Genomic DNA, 14,936 nt, shown 5'->3' with positions numbered 1-14,936 from the left:
CTGATTACACCTCTAGTCAGGTCGAAGCTTAGTGGAGCTATGCTGCCAATTTTACAATGTCCCAAAAAACCTATGGGCTAATAAGAATGATAACAAGGTAAACCTGCCTACCCTTATTTAAGAGGCGCAACAAAACTAACAGGAGTGTGAGGGAGCTGTCGCTCAAACCTAGCTTTTGTGCACGCCCACAGAGCCCTGAGAAGAGGTGTAATCACTAAGAGAGAGTAACTGAAAACACCTGTATGAGTGTTCAGGACCTTTCATTTTGATATATCTTAAAATGGAATAACTGCGGCCTGTCTTCTGTATTATTATTGAGGTTGTCTTTCAGTGCTGCAATACCACAGTTTTTACAGGGTTCATTGGGAGAGCAATAGACAGAAGTAGCCCCCCCCCCCCCTCCTCAAACACATGCCCCACCCCCGGCAGCTGACCTTTTGCTTTCGGAACAATGAGCCCCGGCATGGGGGGGGGGGGAATTACGGACGAAGCCGATAGGTGGAGGGAGCTGTCGATCAAGCCTTTCTTTCACCTGTTGTTTCCATGCAGCAGCTGTGTGCAGACACGCCCTCAAACGTTTCTGATCCCAATTTAGCACAAAGCGTCACCACTACACTATACAGGCACGTTTCAATCCAACTTGTGTGAAAGCGTCTTGGCGTGCTCGCTGCAGCCATTTTGTGACTGAGTGGATCCTTCGAGAGTCTTTCCACATCAGTGCTCAATCGTGAGACACTGTCCAAAGATTGAATGAATGAATGAATGAATGAAGGACTGAAGGACTGAATGAATGAATGAATGAAGCACTGAATGAATGAATGGAGGAAATATTTTAAAATAGATGAATGAATCAGTCAGTGTGCTAATGAATGGAATGCAGACGCTCCACCGAATCCTTTCAGAATATAAATATAACACTGATCCAGTGCAACATTATTACGGGTAATGAGCTCAGCTTGGGAGCATGCGCTGACAGGTCATTGTCCCTCTTTAGCCACTGTTAGAACCCCTGTGACACTTTGGGGGCTGAGTCATGGTGGCGTGTGTCCCCCCCCCCCAGTCACACACACACTTTTCCAGTTGCTTCTTTCACTCTGGTGTGGGGGCAGCTGCACGGGGACAGGGCCTCTACTCGTATTCGGCCCAACCAGACTCCATTGAGCTGCAGCAGGGAGGTGAGAAGGGGTTTGGGGAGGGGGGGTTTAGGGAGCTAAATTTAACACAGGATTAAATTGCAGACTCTCCAGGACGGGAACCCTTTCCTCTCCTCTGCCTTTTCCGTCCAGCGTCGACTGCCAGGAGGACCTGTGTGTGGACAGCCGTCTCCTCTTCTCCGCAAAGCTTCTCCCCTCGTTCGGTTTCGTCCTCACCTTTTTGTCTTGTCTCGCTCCCCCCCCCTTCCCTCCCTCCCTCCCTCTCTCTCGCTTTTTTTTTATTGAAACAAAAATGGACCCCAACGCCATCAAGGAGGAGCTGAGGCTCTTCCAGAGCACCTTGCTCCAGGACGGCCTCAAGGAGCTGCTGAACGAGAACAAGTTTGTGGACTGCACGCTGAAGGTGGGCGACCGCTGCTTCCCCTGCCACCGGCTGATCATGGCCGCCTGCAGCCCCTACTTCCGGGAGGTCTTCTTCACGGAGGAAGGCAAGGAGGTGGAGAACACCAAGGAGGTGGTGCTGGACGACGTCAACCCCGCCATCCTGGACATGGTCATCCAGTACCTGTACTCGGCCGAGATCGACCTCACCGACGACAACGTGCAAGACATCTTCGCCGTGGCCAACCGCTTCCAGATCCCGTCCGTGTTCACCGTGTGCGTCAACTACCTGCAGAAGAAGCTCTCGCCGGCCAACTGCCTGGCCGTCTTCCGCATGGGCCTGGTGCTCAACTGCCCCAGGCTGGCCGTGGCGGCGCGCAACTACGTGGCCGACCGCTTCGAGGAGCTGTGCGGGGACGAGGAGTTCCTCCAGCTGGCGCCGCACGAGCTGTTCGCCATCATCGGCGGGGACTCGCTCAACGTGGAGCGGGAGGAGCTGGTGTTCGAGACGCTCATGAAGTGGGTGCGCCACGAGAAGGCCAGCCGCACCAAGATCCTGGGCGACGCTCTGGACTGCGTCCGCTTCCGGCTGATGCCCGAGAAGTACTTCCAGGAGAAGGTGGAGACGGACGACATCATCAAGGCCGACCCCGAGCTGCAGAAGAAGATGGCGGCGGTCAGGGACGCCTACAAGGGAAAGCTTCCGGAGATGCCGCCGAAGAAAGAAGGGACCGGCGAGGAAGGGGCCGAGGAGGATGAGGAATCTGAAAGCCCGTTCCCCGGCTTCCTGAACGACGAACGCAGGCACGGCATGTACGCCCGTGACCTCATTGTGATGATCAACGACTCGGCGGCGGTGGCGTACGACGTCAACGAGAACGAGTGCTTCCTGGCGGCCATGTCGGAGCAGGTGCCCCGCAACCACGTCAGCATGTCGTCACAGAAGAACAAGCTGTACATCATGGGAGGCCTGTTTGTGGATGAAGACAACAAGGAAGTCCCCCTGCAGTGCTACTTCTACACGGTAAGATGCTACTCTTCTCCATGTACACTGTACAATCTGTTCATTTAACTCTTAATTTAAGGGTGGAAATGTATTTGCATTTGTGCAGGACTTCAGGATTGTTTGATTGCTTTACAAATTAAAATAAAATAATAATAACAATACAGAAAACAGTAAATCAAAACAACAATGATAGAAATGTACAATGTACATAATTAAAAAGCATACAATATCAGACGGTAAAATCATGAATACAATTATAGGCTACTGTTGGAAATCTAGATCATAATGTAAAACACTATTATTGATAGATGATGAATCGTTAATGAAAATTGTATATTCCTCAGCTGTTAAAGATGCTGTTAATCCTGCATCATGTGGTTTAGGAAGTTAGTTCACTTATTCAAACTTTAATATTTGTATTCTATGTTAGTCTACATGACTCCTTCCACAAACAGGGCAGAGAAAGGTTGAGTAATAAAACAGCAGGGATTTCTTGGAGATGATGTCAGTTAAACTTATAACCCCACAGACCTCACAGGGGTCTCATAGTATGCATATGGTCTATTTTTATTATTTTCCTTCGGCATTCATTCATTCTTTATTACTGATAGTGACAGTGGGAGAGAGGGATAGAGAGACAGGAAGGACAGGAGAGAGTGGGGATGACATGCAGCAAAGAGCCTCAGGTCAGATTTGAACCCGGGCCAGCAGTGGGAATGACAATAGCCTTACTTATATGATATGGGCACTTACCAGGTGAGCCACTGTAGCCCTGTGTTGGGGTGTTTCTTTCTTTTTCTTAATAATCCTGTGATCAAGTAGAAGGGACCCTGCTATGAACTGATAGACAACCTCTGTATAACATGATTTATTAAAAAAACATTGAACTTGGTGCAAACTTTCAGGAAGAGGTCTTTAAATGTTATGAATGCCAATAAGTGGTGATTTATTCTTGTTGTTGTGCATCATAAGAGGGCAAGCCAAGAAGGTGCTTTTTCCTGCAGAGTAAAATCCAGAGAGTTAATTTGTTTCTCAGTGTTTTAATGCATGTGTACTCATGGTTTGTCCCTGCAGTTTGACCCCCTGGCATCGGACTGGGTTGCCCTGCCACCCATGCCCTCACCAAGATGTCTCTTCAACATGGGCGAGACTGGGAACCTGATCTTTGCTGTGGCTGGGAAAGACCTCCAGAGCAATGAGTCCTTAGACAGCGTCATGTGTTATGACTCAGAGTGAGTCCTCTTACCTTCTGTCTTCATTTAGTTCTCTCTATTCTGTTTGCTCTTTCTTTCTTTCTTTCTTTCTTTCTTTCTTTCTTTCTTTCTTTCTTTCTTTCTTTCTTTTTTTCTTTCTTTCTGTCTTTCTTTCTTTTTGAGATTAGCTCTCACTCCATTCTGTCTTGCCGTCTGCAAAGTGATCAGGTAATACTTGACTTGAAAAACTTACTAATGAATAATGAATAGCATCAATTAAAAAAATATGTGACAATGATGAGCTGCACATCCATGTCACCTCACCCAAGCTGTTTGCACAGTCTTCACTCATTAGGAAATATTACACTCCAGGTGTCTGTGTTTCTAATTTGATGTAGGCCTACTGTATATGGATTAAATCTAGTAGCTGATCAGTGCACTACATCACGCAAAGCTTGGCCAATCAAATCCGGATGTTATATTTGTAACACGTTTGTGACGGAATTTGGCCAATGAAATCCACGTTTGTGATGCCCACATGGCAATTTTAATATTGGATTTCAGAGAGGCTGTCACTTTGTTAAACATTTCCTCTATCTGTTAGCCAAAAACATAATGTGGCCTGCAAAGGGAAATGTTTAGGCTATCATAGTGTTCATAGTCACTTTACTTCCAATGATAAAGTTCGGAGCCATAGAGAACATAATTATGATTTATGTCCCAGGGGCTTTACTGTACTGGGGCAAGACAGCAGGTGTACAGTATTTACATACGGAACCGCAATTACCCCTTTTGATATACTTGAGTAATTGACAAACTAAACTAAAAATACTACAAGAGAGAAAAACAGCAAGCGAGAGAGTGCGAGATATAGTGTGAGACAGAAGGGGAGAGGAGACAAAATTTGGCTGCTTGTACCTGTATGAGCAAGTGACAAATACGTAAATCCGTCCTCTTGAGAGAGTGTGTGACTATTCCTGTTCGTCTTCTCACTTATCAGGAGGGGACAGAGGAGGGAGGGGGACAGAGGAGGGAGGGGGACAGACAGACAGACAGACAGACAGACAGACAGACAGACAGACAGACAGACAGACATCTGAGCAGTTTGACATTGAAACAGTCTCTGCCTTTATGGTTCACGTCTGCTAAGTATTTGTTCAAGTGTGAAAATACAAATGAAGCAGAATGTACAGAAACAACAGAGAACAGTAACTGATGACCTATGACCCCTGTTCAGGAGGATGAAATGGAGCGAGAGCAAGAAACTTCCACTGAAGATCCACGGTCACGCCGTTGTCTCCCACAAAGGACTGGTCTACTGCATCGGAGGAAAGACAGACGACAAGTGAGTGTATTTGTGTGTGTGTGTGTGTGTGTGTGTGTGTGTGTGTGTGTGTGTGTGTGTGTGTGTGTGTGTGTGTGTGTGTGTGTGTGTGTGTGTGTGTGTGTGTGTGTGTGTGTGTGTGTGTGTGTGTGTGTGTGTGTGTGTGTGTGTGTGTGTGTTTGTGTCTCAGACCATATGTTGTGAGTCACAGCTGTTTGTGTTCCATCATTCTGTTAAGCTCTTAAGAAAGTGGTAGTGTGCAACACAAGTTAGCAACAGTTTGCTGTTTGTTTTGTTCAAATCTAATCTAACGTCCTCCGAGGATAACAGGTTTCAGTACTTCATGTGACACGTTGGTTGTAGTTGCAATCTTATATGATTCCAAGCCTGGAAACTTTAGTCAAATTGACTTCTAATTTGAGGACTTTTAAGCACCAGTTCTGGTTACTGGAAAAGGTTCCAGTGTATTTCAGGAAGTATATTTTAATTTGATATAAGGTTAGAAAGGGCTGTTTGTCCTTTTTTGACTTAAATGCATTGTTCATTTCATGAAAATTGTGTTTAATTATTGTACATGACACCCTGTGATTGGACATGTTTGTTAAGGACCACAATAAGTCCTGGATTTTATAGTGTCTCTTCCTCGGATGGTTATTACTGTGCCTTTTAAATGAACTAAACTAAACCAAACCCATCTAAGATAACTGATACAAATGATATCGATTCACTTGTTTCTGTCAGACTTACCTCCACCTGTTACTTTTTATTGTTTTCTTGACAGCAACTTATCATCTTCCTCCCCCACAGCAAAGCCTTTAACACAATCATTTGTGCATGATTTATGCTTTAGGGCTACTCTGTCCTGTATATAATTTGTTAAGTTGTAACCTGTTCATACTGGAGACATAACTGAAGGAAAGGTTCTGGCACAACTTCACCCACTAGCAAGATGCCTGAAAACGTTCAGCAAAACTGGAGAAAAATAATTCCAGCAACACTTGCTGTACTGTAGAAGACAAACAACTTTATTTCTAGACGTTGAAAAGAAAACTTTAGTAACACTTTCTATGAATGCATCATAAAGAAAACGTTGGTAACACTTTCTATGAATGCATGAAGGGCGTGTACGTTGTTTTTTATTTTTTTAAATAAGTGTTAAATAGCTCTCTATTGTGTTAGTTCAGGAGGTCGAGCAGCTGCCGTCGGTGTGTGTGAATGGGTGAATGTAATCACCTAGAACTACCTAGAAATCATCCCATTGAATGGGGCTGTTATCACCCTTATCATCCCATAGCTATGGTCCCAGTAGGTCCCTACTGGCCTACCAGGAGGCTCTTGGTAGGCTGTTATCAGCCATTCTATGGGTGATTCAATGTTACCGCATGTAACATGCGGAGTCACATCGAAATACAGCATGAAACCCCATTCCAGCACCTGCCTCGGTGGCTTGCCTTGCTAATCATAAGACTTTCAGCCTGCATTATACCCTTAGGCTTCATAGGAAGTGTTACTTAAACTTGTTTTTCTACAGTAGGCCTACTGCAAGGAAAAATAAAACCGTGTAGCTTTCCATCAACTAATGGAGAAGATAATGCGACTAATAGGCATTAAACTCCATAAACTCTAGTCGGGTGATGGAGCAGTTGCTGAGTTGCTTTTATTTGTGCAGTTGCTTATGCAGGTGCTTTTACACTATGACCCCTCTAGACATCTCAGGTCATCTGGGACTGATCTGCTAACTGTTCCCAGACTTAAAACAAAACATGGTGAGTCAGCGTTTAGTTAATACAGTATGCCACACTTTAGTTAGAACAAACATCCAGAGGATCTGAGGCTTTCACCAACTCTGACTGCTTTTAAATCCAACAGCTCCCTTACAGTATGTATGTCCACTGCTGTTTGTTACATCTTCAGCTCAGTTAAAGGATGTGTTGTTGCTGTTTTAAGATAAAAAAGATCATTTATCGGCTTCAGTTTTATGGTGTTCCAGCTCCAATTTTGTCTGCTTTTTGGTTTGTTTTGGGCCTGTTTCATCACTTCGTATTTGTTTATTCTGTATCCTGTATGAGTTCTCTCTTCTGATTGCATCAACTTAGTATCAGGACCTTAAAAATGTATTTTCAGCTTACTAAAGATCTGTAGAGACGGGGATACCCCTGTTACTGAACAAACAATTCATATTTTTTGTAATTCAATTTTTATTTCATACATTTTTGTGCCTTATACAAAGGAATTGCCTTTGTGTGTGAAACGTGCTTCACAACTGAATATCCCTTGCCTTGTTTTAGACCCTCCATTTCTTGACTTCTTGACTATGACTGAACCCCCAAATCCATGATTTCCCCTGTGCCTGCCCACGCTGTCCATCTCAGCCTTCCAACCTTCTTTTGTTTTTTAATTTCTCCACAGCAAAGCCCTCAATAAGATGTTTGCCTACAACCACAAGCAGTCAGAGTGGAGAGAGCTGGCGGCCATGAAGACGGCCAGAGCCATGTTCGGCGCCATCATCCACAACGGCAAGATCGTGGTGTCCGGAGGCGTGAACGAGGAGGGCCTGACCGCGGCGTGTGAAGTCTACGACTTTGCAGCAAACAAGTATGAAACCTTAAATGATAACGTTAACCACTTAGGCCATACCATACCGAAATCGGTCAGACTCTACTATTGTAGAGTGTAGTAGATGGAGGACAGTGGTGTAAAGTAACTAAGTACATTTACTCAAGTACTGTACTTAAGTAAACTTTTGAGCTATTTTTACTTTATTGGAGTATTTCCGATTGTTTGTACTTTTACTTCTACTCCACTACGTCTCAGAGGCAAATATTATACTGTTACTCCACTACAATTATTTGAAAACTTTAGTTACTAGTTATTTTGTAGATTTGGATTATTGTTACAAAACATACATTAACCATTTCAGCCCTATACATTTCGGCCATTTGAAAATATCTGATCTACAAGCTCACAATGCGTATGGTGAGCTTGTAGATTTGCTATTTTTCAAAAGATATTTATACATTTTATACATTTGAAAACATGGGACATTCTGCATAATGAGTACTTTTACTATTGATACTTTAAGTACATTTTGATACCAATGCTTTTGCACTGTTACTCAACTACATTTTTAATTCCGGACTTTTACTTGTAACAGATTATTTCTACATTGCAGTATTGATACTTTTACTTAAGTAAAACATTTTAGTACTTTTTCCACAACTTGGATGGAGAGTATTATGGCACAATATGCACTGTATGTTTAACACGGGGGCATCTCCTCAGGTGGGAGGAGTTCACAGAGTTCCCTCAGGAGAGGAGCTCCGTCAACCTGGTGAGCAGCGGTGGCTCCCTGTACGCCGTGGGAGGATTCGCCATCATGCCGAACGAGAACAAGGAGCTGGCCCCCACAGAGGTCACTGACGTCTGGCAGTAAGTCCCACTCCCTCCCAGTGCAAACGCCCATAGCTGCTTCTCAAAGTTAGGACTCCTCCTTGAGGGGGTTCCAGGGGGTTCCCAGGAAAAATGAGGAACAGTTTGTAACACTTCAAGCTTAAAGGATCTACACCATGAATTAAAAAAATTATAATAATATTTAATATCATATTGTTTATGTCCCTCAAACGTTTTTCAAAAGGTTTGAGCCTAAATCAAGCCTCAGATATACTCATTCCAACTAACTTCTCTCTGGCTTATAAAGCACTTTCACCTGCAACACCACATTGTCCTGTTTGGCACGGGGCGCTATTGAGCCAGTTTGTATGCATGCTATCTCCTGGTTCTGTGTGGAACTGAAAAACGGGAGGTATTGTACCCTGACGTGACGTCACGTCAGGGTGCAAATCAGTTTGGCCTGTTTTGAGACCAATTTACAGAAAACCCCAGATTTGCTGTGAAAGCCTGTGTGTGTTCAAACTGGGGTATTTTTGGGGATAGAAGAGAGGTAGGGGAGACCAAAAACACAAAAAAGAAGAAAAGGTTAAAATTCATTGTGTAGTCCCTTTAAATTGCGATCTATCGCAACGCTTTGTGAGCTTGTAGATCGGCTATTTTCTAAATGACAAGTGTTGACACATATTCTCCTATGGGGTCCCTGGCACAGACTCTTTTCAAGTGGGGGTCCACTGCCAAATACATATCAATTTGTGGGTCCTTGACATGAAAATGTTTGAGAACCATATATATACAGTATATATATCCTATAGTACATGGTGAGAGTGTTCTCACAGGCTCTGCCCTCTAACAGAGATCTATGGGTTTAGCCACACCTTTTTCTGTAGGGGGCGAAGCCTGTAATCATAGAGCTAGTGTTATGTATTAGTCTAAGACATAATGTTGCGTAGAAAGGGAAATCGACATGGTTTCAGTATTTCATCATTTTCAGCATTACTTTTTCAACATTAGTACATTTGTATGCGTGTGGATTGTGAGCTTTGGGCTTCTGGCTTGTTGTGTTATTATCAAACATTATCAAACAACATATCACACGGTCTACATAGGAAATAAATCTATTTAATTCAGTCTGACCAGAAGCAGGGATAAAACATATCCCTATAAAACTGAATGACCAGAGGGGGATATCAAAAGTACAGGCAAGCCCTAACCCCCAAAGCCATTTGACCCTGCTGTTATTATTGTCACCTGCTAACTTGCTTGCCACTTGCTAATGAGACAATCACATCACTGATGTGGCAATAATAGCAGTAAAGTCCATCCTCTCATGTCATATTGCTTATGGAAACACCAATGTTCAAGCTTATCTTAATTGGTCCTCACTAATGCTTATTATAATATGGTACTATGTCTGTCTGCTCGCTCTGTGTCTCAGAGGTGGGTTGCTGTGGATAGTGGGTATACATTTGCCTACCGGTGACATCATTTGTGGGGATTCCAAGCTAATGGAAACCACAGACTCTCTCTTCCTGGAAAGTTAGCATGCTGATGCCACAGGAAAAAAAGTTTTTAAATCTTGTTTGAAATGAGCACAGATGATGTAATCGATAGGCACATTTTCTAGCCATCCTTTCCACCTCTGAGACACAGAGCATGTAGACAGAAATGCTACCGTATGTGCAGTAATGAGGACCTACACAGTATCTATGGAGATAATGTTGACAAAAGTTGAAATGTTCCGTTAACTTTTTGGAGAGGGTTGCACTAGCTCTGATACACTTTTTTATTGTTTTATTTTTACGAAATATGGAAGTGCTTTTTTTCTTTTTTTTTTAACTCATCATGACCTGAGGCCGATTCTACAAATGCGTTCTAAATCAGTAGTTCTCAAACTTTTTCGTGCCAAGGACCCCAAAATGATATGTATTTGGTCCCGTACCCCCCATCTGAAAATGTTTTGTGCAAGGGACCCCCCCCCCAGAAGAGAAGATCTAAATTATTCAAGATTTTTCTGAAATGTTCAAAAATAGCAGATGTACAAGCAGTACACTTTGAGCAGCGATGCGAGATCTGCTATTTTTGAGAACCACAATTCTAAACCACTGTTCTAAATTCTTAGAGTTTTCTGATAAAAACGTATGTTGCTACATATATATACAGCTAAAAGCTAAAATGACACTTTTCCGGTTTTAACAGGTTAAACAGTGCAATTAATGATTGTTTTCATTCATTGTTGTTGTTTTTTCTGTTCTCCACTCAACTAGGTACGAGGAAGATACCAAGCAGTGGGGCGGCATGCTGAGAGAGATGCGTTACGCTGCTGGATCCTCCTGTGTGTCCCTGCGTCTTAACATTGCCAGGATGCCCAAAATGTAGAGCGATGTCCTTCATGAGCCCCCAAGTGATGCCTCCCCCCTCCCCTCCCCTACCCCCCTCCCCTCCCGTCCCCCTGTGGACTGGATAAAACACTTTGATGACACAATTTGATTTGTATTATTTTTATCTCTCCGCTCCGTCATCAACCGATACTGACTGGTTCTGTAAAAAGAAAGTGAGCAATAACTAAAATAAATGAGCAGTACAATAATTAGAAAGAAAGAAAAACAACACACATTTTGATCGATCAATGAAGTTAATGTTTCTGACTCTTCGTCTTCTTTTGTAAAATAAACATTTGTAAACGTCTTTAATTGGTGTTGTGTTGATCTACACACAGAATGAGTCAGTGCACTGGAAGGGAAACAACACAATGGCACTGAATAACAGTGAAATGTTAGGGACATTAACCACTTTAATAAGCATATGACCAGGGTCCACCAAGTGTCAATACTTGGTCCCCTCCTTTTCCCCCTTTACACCATATCTCTTCACCAAAAATTGTCAATCTACAAGCTGAGAACGCGTCACAATGTGAGATATTTGTGGTACATTTTCCCCTGTTTTTCACAGAATATTCTCCTATTATGACATGTCCAGAATAGTGACGCTAGGGTTCATGTGGTTAAGGGCCCCAGTCTGACAGGGGGCTCTTTTATTGTTTGCTCAAATCAAATATCCGGTCTGATATGTTGTCTTGGGGGCCCCATTCAATAAGGCCCTCCCATGGGGGTGGCTTGGTCAGTGAGGAGAATGCAATGGTCTTATGGTTTTTCTTTTTTTTGTAGTAGTATCATCTGACACAGTGAGAGAGATGTGGGTGTAAATAAGGAAGTGGGTGAATGGCTGTTATCAGGACCCAAACATAAACACCCACTCGCCATGGGTGCCTGTTCGTCTGGGAGCAGAACTGGGAGGTATAAGGTGTTCCTCTGTACGTACTCCTTCCAGTGAAACTCCTCGCTGTCAGGTGGAAAGAAGTGGGTGAATGGCTGTTATCAGGATCCAAACACAAAGACCCATTTTAATTAACTAAATTCTCGGGTCATAAATACTAGCTTCCTCTCATGTCTGTAGTTACGGGGACAGAGCTCTGCTCTGTACACGTATTGTTATTGGCAGTATTCTGTCACTTCTTCTTCTTCTTCTGCCACTTTTCGCAGTTCTGGCTGAACCGCGCTGTCGCTTTTTACGAAACTCGGCCATATGGTAGATGGTCATGAAAAACGATCAAAAAATAATTCTCACAATCTTTCGTCCAAAGGTGGCGCTATAGCACTCAATTGAAAATGCCAACTTTGACCAGGTACAACTCATGCCCTGTTTGACCTACAGCCATGAAAGTTGGATACACATATGCGTCTCCTCATGCTGAACAACTTTCACCCTCTGACTTTTGACCTCTGACCTTTAGATCTCCCACCATTTTGAATTATATGAAAAACGGTCATTGGCTCCTAACTTCTGCATTTTTTCACTTATGGAAAATCCGTTGGAATTTTTTGTAGGCAGTGGTCCAAGGTTCAAGTGCTAAACGTTTCGTGCAGATTGCTCAAAAATCCCAGGAGGAGATAGATTTTAACTATTACAGTTTAAAGAAAATTATTCATCTGTGCCTAAAACATACATGCAGACTCACATTTCTTTGAAACTTTGCAGAAATGTACAGGGTCATTCCAAATATCACTGAAACCAATCTTACTCCAATTGGCCAAAAGGGGGCGCTATAGCAATTTTTTGAAAAGGCAGACTTTAAACAGGCATAAGTCATGCCTCGTTTGGCCGAAAGTCGTGAAACTTGCTTACACATGTGCCTTGACTCATGAGGAACACACGTATCGATTTGACCATTAAGCTCCGCCCTTAGATTTTCCGCAATTTTGAGCAGTTTGAAAAATACTTGTTTTTGCCAGTTCTGGCTTAACCGTGCATACGCTTTTTACGAAACTCGGCCATATGGTAGATGCTCATGAAAAACTACCAAGAAATAATTCTCACACTCATTCGTCAAAGGGTGGCGCTATAGCACTCAATTGAAAGTGCCAACTTTGAACAGGTACAACTCATGCCCTGTTTGACCTACAACCATGAAACTTCGATACACACATGCGTCTCTTCATGCCCGACAACTTTCGTGGTCTGACTTTTGACCTCTGACCTTTAGATCTCCCACCATTTTGAATTATATGAAAAACAGTCATTGGCTCCTAACTTCTGCATTTTTTCACTTATGGAAAATCCGTTGGAAATTTTTGTAGGCAGAGGTCCAAAGTTCAAGTGGTAAACGTTTCGTGCAGATTGCTCAAAAATCCCAGGAGGAGATAGATTTTAACAGTTTTATGAAAATTATTCATCTGTGCCTAAAACATACATGCAGACTCACATTTCTTTGAAACTTTGCAGAAATGTACAGGGTCATTCCAAATATCACTGAAACCAATCTTACTCCAATTGGCCAAAAGGGGGTGCTATAGCAATTTTTTGAAAATGCAGACTTTAAACAGGCATAAGTCATGCCTCGTTTGGCCGAAAGTCGTGAAACTTGCTTACACATGTGCCTTGACTCATGAGGAACACACGTATCGATTTGACCATTAAGCTCCGCCCTTAGATTGTCCGCAATTTTGAGCAGTTTGAAAAACACTTAAACCCAGGATTTTTCAGCTATTTGCGTGAAACTGTATCATCTGTGTGATCTCCTTTTTCACAGTTACTTGTCTGTTGGGCCAATGGCGTCTCCCTTAAATGAATGCCTCACAATCTCAAGGTCGCCAGTTCAAGCCTCACTTGATGTAGACTTAATTTAAGTTGAATTGCAAACAACATGACTGTATCAATGAATACATGTGCAAATGGTAAAGATAACCTGAAATGCTTATTTGAGAGTACGTTTTTTACGTATGACATACTTCATTCTGAAAATAGCTGATCTACAATCTCACAACTTTTCATGGTTTGTGAGCTTGTAGATCGGCTACTTTCATTAGTTTTGGTTCTGAGGAGATGTACAATTTCTTCATTGGTAAATGGCTTGTGAACGAGTGATCTTAGTGTTAGTGAAACAGGGGCTTGGTTCATGAAAGAAGGCAAGAGTTTATGATCTTCAACAGACAATATCAGCCTGGACAAAGCTATAGCACTATAGGTAGTGTTGCAGCCTATTAGTCTGAAGGTTGAGAGTTCGAATCCTGTTAATGGCAGTAGGTTGAGATGTCCAATCAAACCATTATGTTTCCATCTCTCTCTCTCATCAATCTATTGTTTCCATGTCACTCTCTCTCTCTTCAATCTATTCCGTTTCCATGTCTCTCTCTCTCTCTCTATTCACTGGCCCCGTATTATCGCTGCTTGCAGCTATATTTTACTTTAGGTTTACAACACGATAAGGGACGGTTGACAGTAGCCCCAAAGGAACTGTAAAACCTGAATAATAACAACAGTCAAATTCAACGGGCGTCCTGTTGGCGCAGGGTTAAATTACCTGCCCACCACCACCATGGAGACTGAAGTGGCTGGCAACTCTACAGTATGTGTATCGGAGGAGACATGTGGTTGTCTACACCCTCCGCAGACCAAACGATGAGGGAGGGTGTATGGGGAAATGGCATAATGGTATAGGCTCTATGCACAGCAGCCATATTGGAAAGAAATTGGGCCTCTTCCTTACTTCCTTCACAGGTGTTACCCAATGATACTAATGAAGGCTCTGTTCAATTCTGGTCAAACAGAGTCAGGGTGCTGATATTGTGCATGTTCGCTCACTGGAAACAACACTCTCAGGGTTCCTTGAGGGGCTTCCATATGGCCCCTTACGGGTGTGTAACTCTGAGAGTGTACAAATGGAATCAAATGGACCCCTGTACACTCTCCGAGTTATGGAGGTCCTTGAAATTAAGAGACCACTGTGCTACACTAAATGGAACGGAGCCTTCATTAGTACCATTGGTAACACCTGTGAAGGAAGTAAGGAAGTTTTTCCAATTGTGAAGAAACTGTGGATAAAAGACTGTCAAATTCACTCACAGACTTAGGTAATCATGTTTGTGCCTATTCCCACACATCACAGCTAGATATTGACACAGGAAAAGCCAGGAAATAACAGACCATTTAAA

General features: G+C 43.0%; 1 protein-coding gene across 1 annotated transcript; it reads left to right on the top strand.

Annotated features, from left to right (window-relative positions):
* Positions 1 to 1,191: 1,191 nt before the first annotated feature.
* klhl41b (kelch-like family member 41b) lies at positions 1,192 to 11,133 on the top strand. The gene is made up of 6 exons (XM_084051032.1): positions 1,192 to 2,559; positions 3,616 to 3,773; positions 4,972 to 5,079; positions 7,468 to 7,653; positions 8,341 to 8,487; positions 10,713 to 11,133. The coding sequence occupies exons 1-6, from the start codon at positions 1,447 to 1,449 to the stop codon at positions 10,822 to 10,824; spliced, it is 1,824 nt and encodes a 607-aa protein (XP_083907158.1). The 5' UTR covers positions 1,192 to 1,446; the 3' UTR covers positions 10,825 to 11,133.
* Positions 11,134 to 14,936: the final 3,803 nt, after the last annotated feature.

This window comes from Gymnoscopelus microlampas, assembly GCF_963454915.1.
Source record: "Gymnoscopelus microlampas genome assembly, chromosome: 24".
NCBI lineage: Eukaryota > Metazoa > Chordata > Actinopteri > Myctophiformes > Myctophidae > Gymnoscopelus > Gymnoscopelus microlampas.
Note: the sequence above shows the minus strand (reverse complement) of the source record. Positions and strands in the feature narration are given on the sequence as shown.

Coding starts and splice junctions, on each gene's coding strand:
- klhl41b (XM_084051032.1), top strand. CDS start 1,447: ATGGACCCCAACGCCATCAAGGAGGAGCTGAGGCTCTTCCAGAGCACC. Junction 2,560..3,615: donor TGCAGTGCTACTTCTACACG/GTAAGATGCTAC, acceptor TTGTCCCTGCAG/TTTGACCCCCTGGCATCGGA. Junction 5,080..7,467: donor GGAGGAAAGACAGACGACAA/GTGAGTGTATTT, acceptor ATTTCTCCACAG/CAAAGCCCTCAATAAGATGT.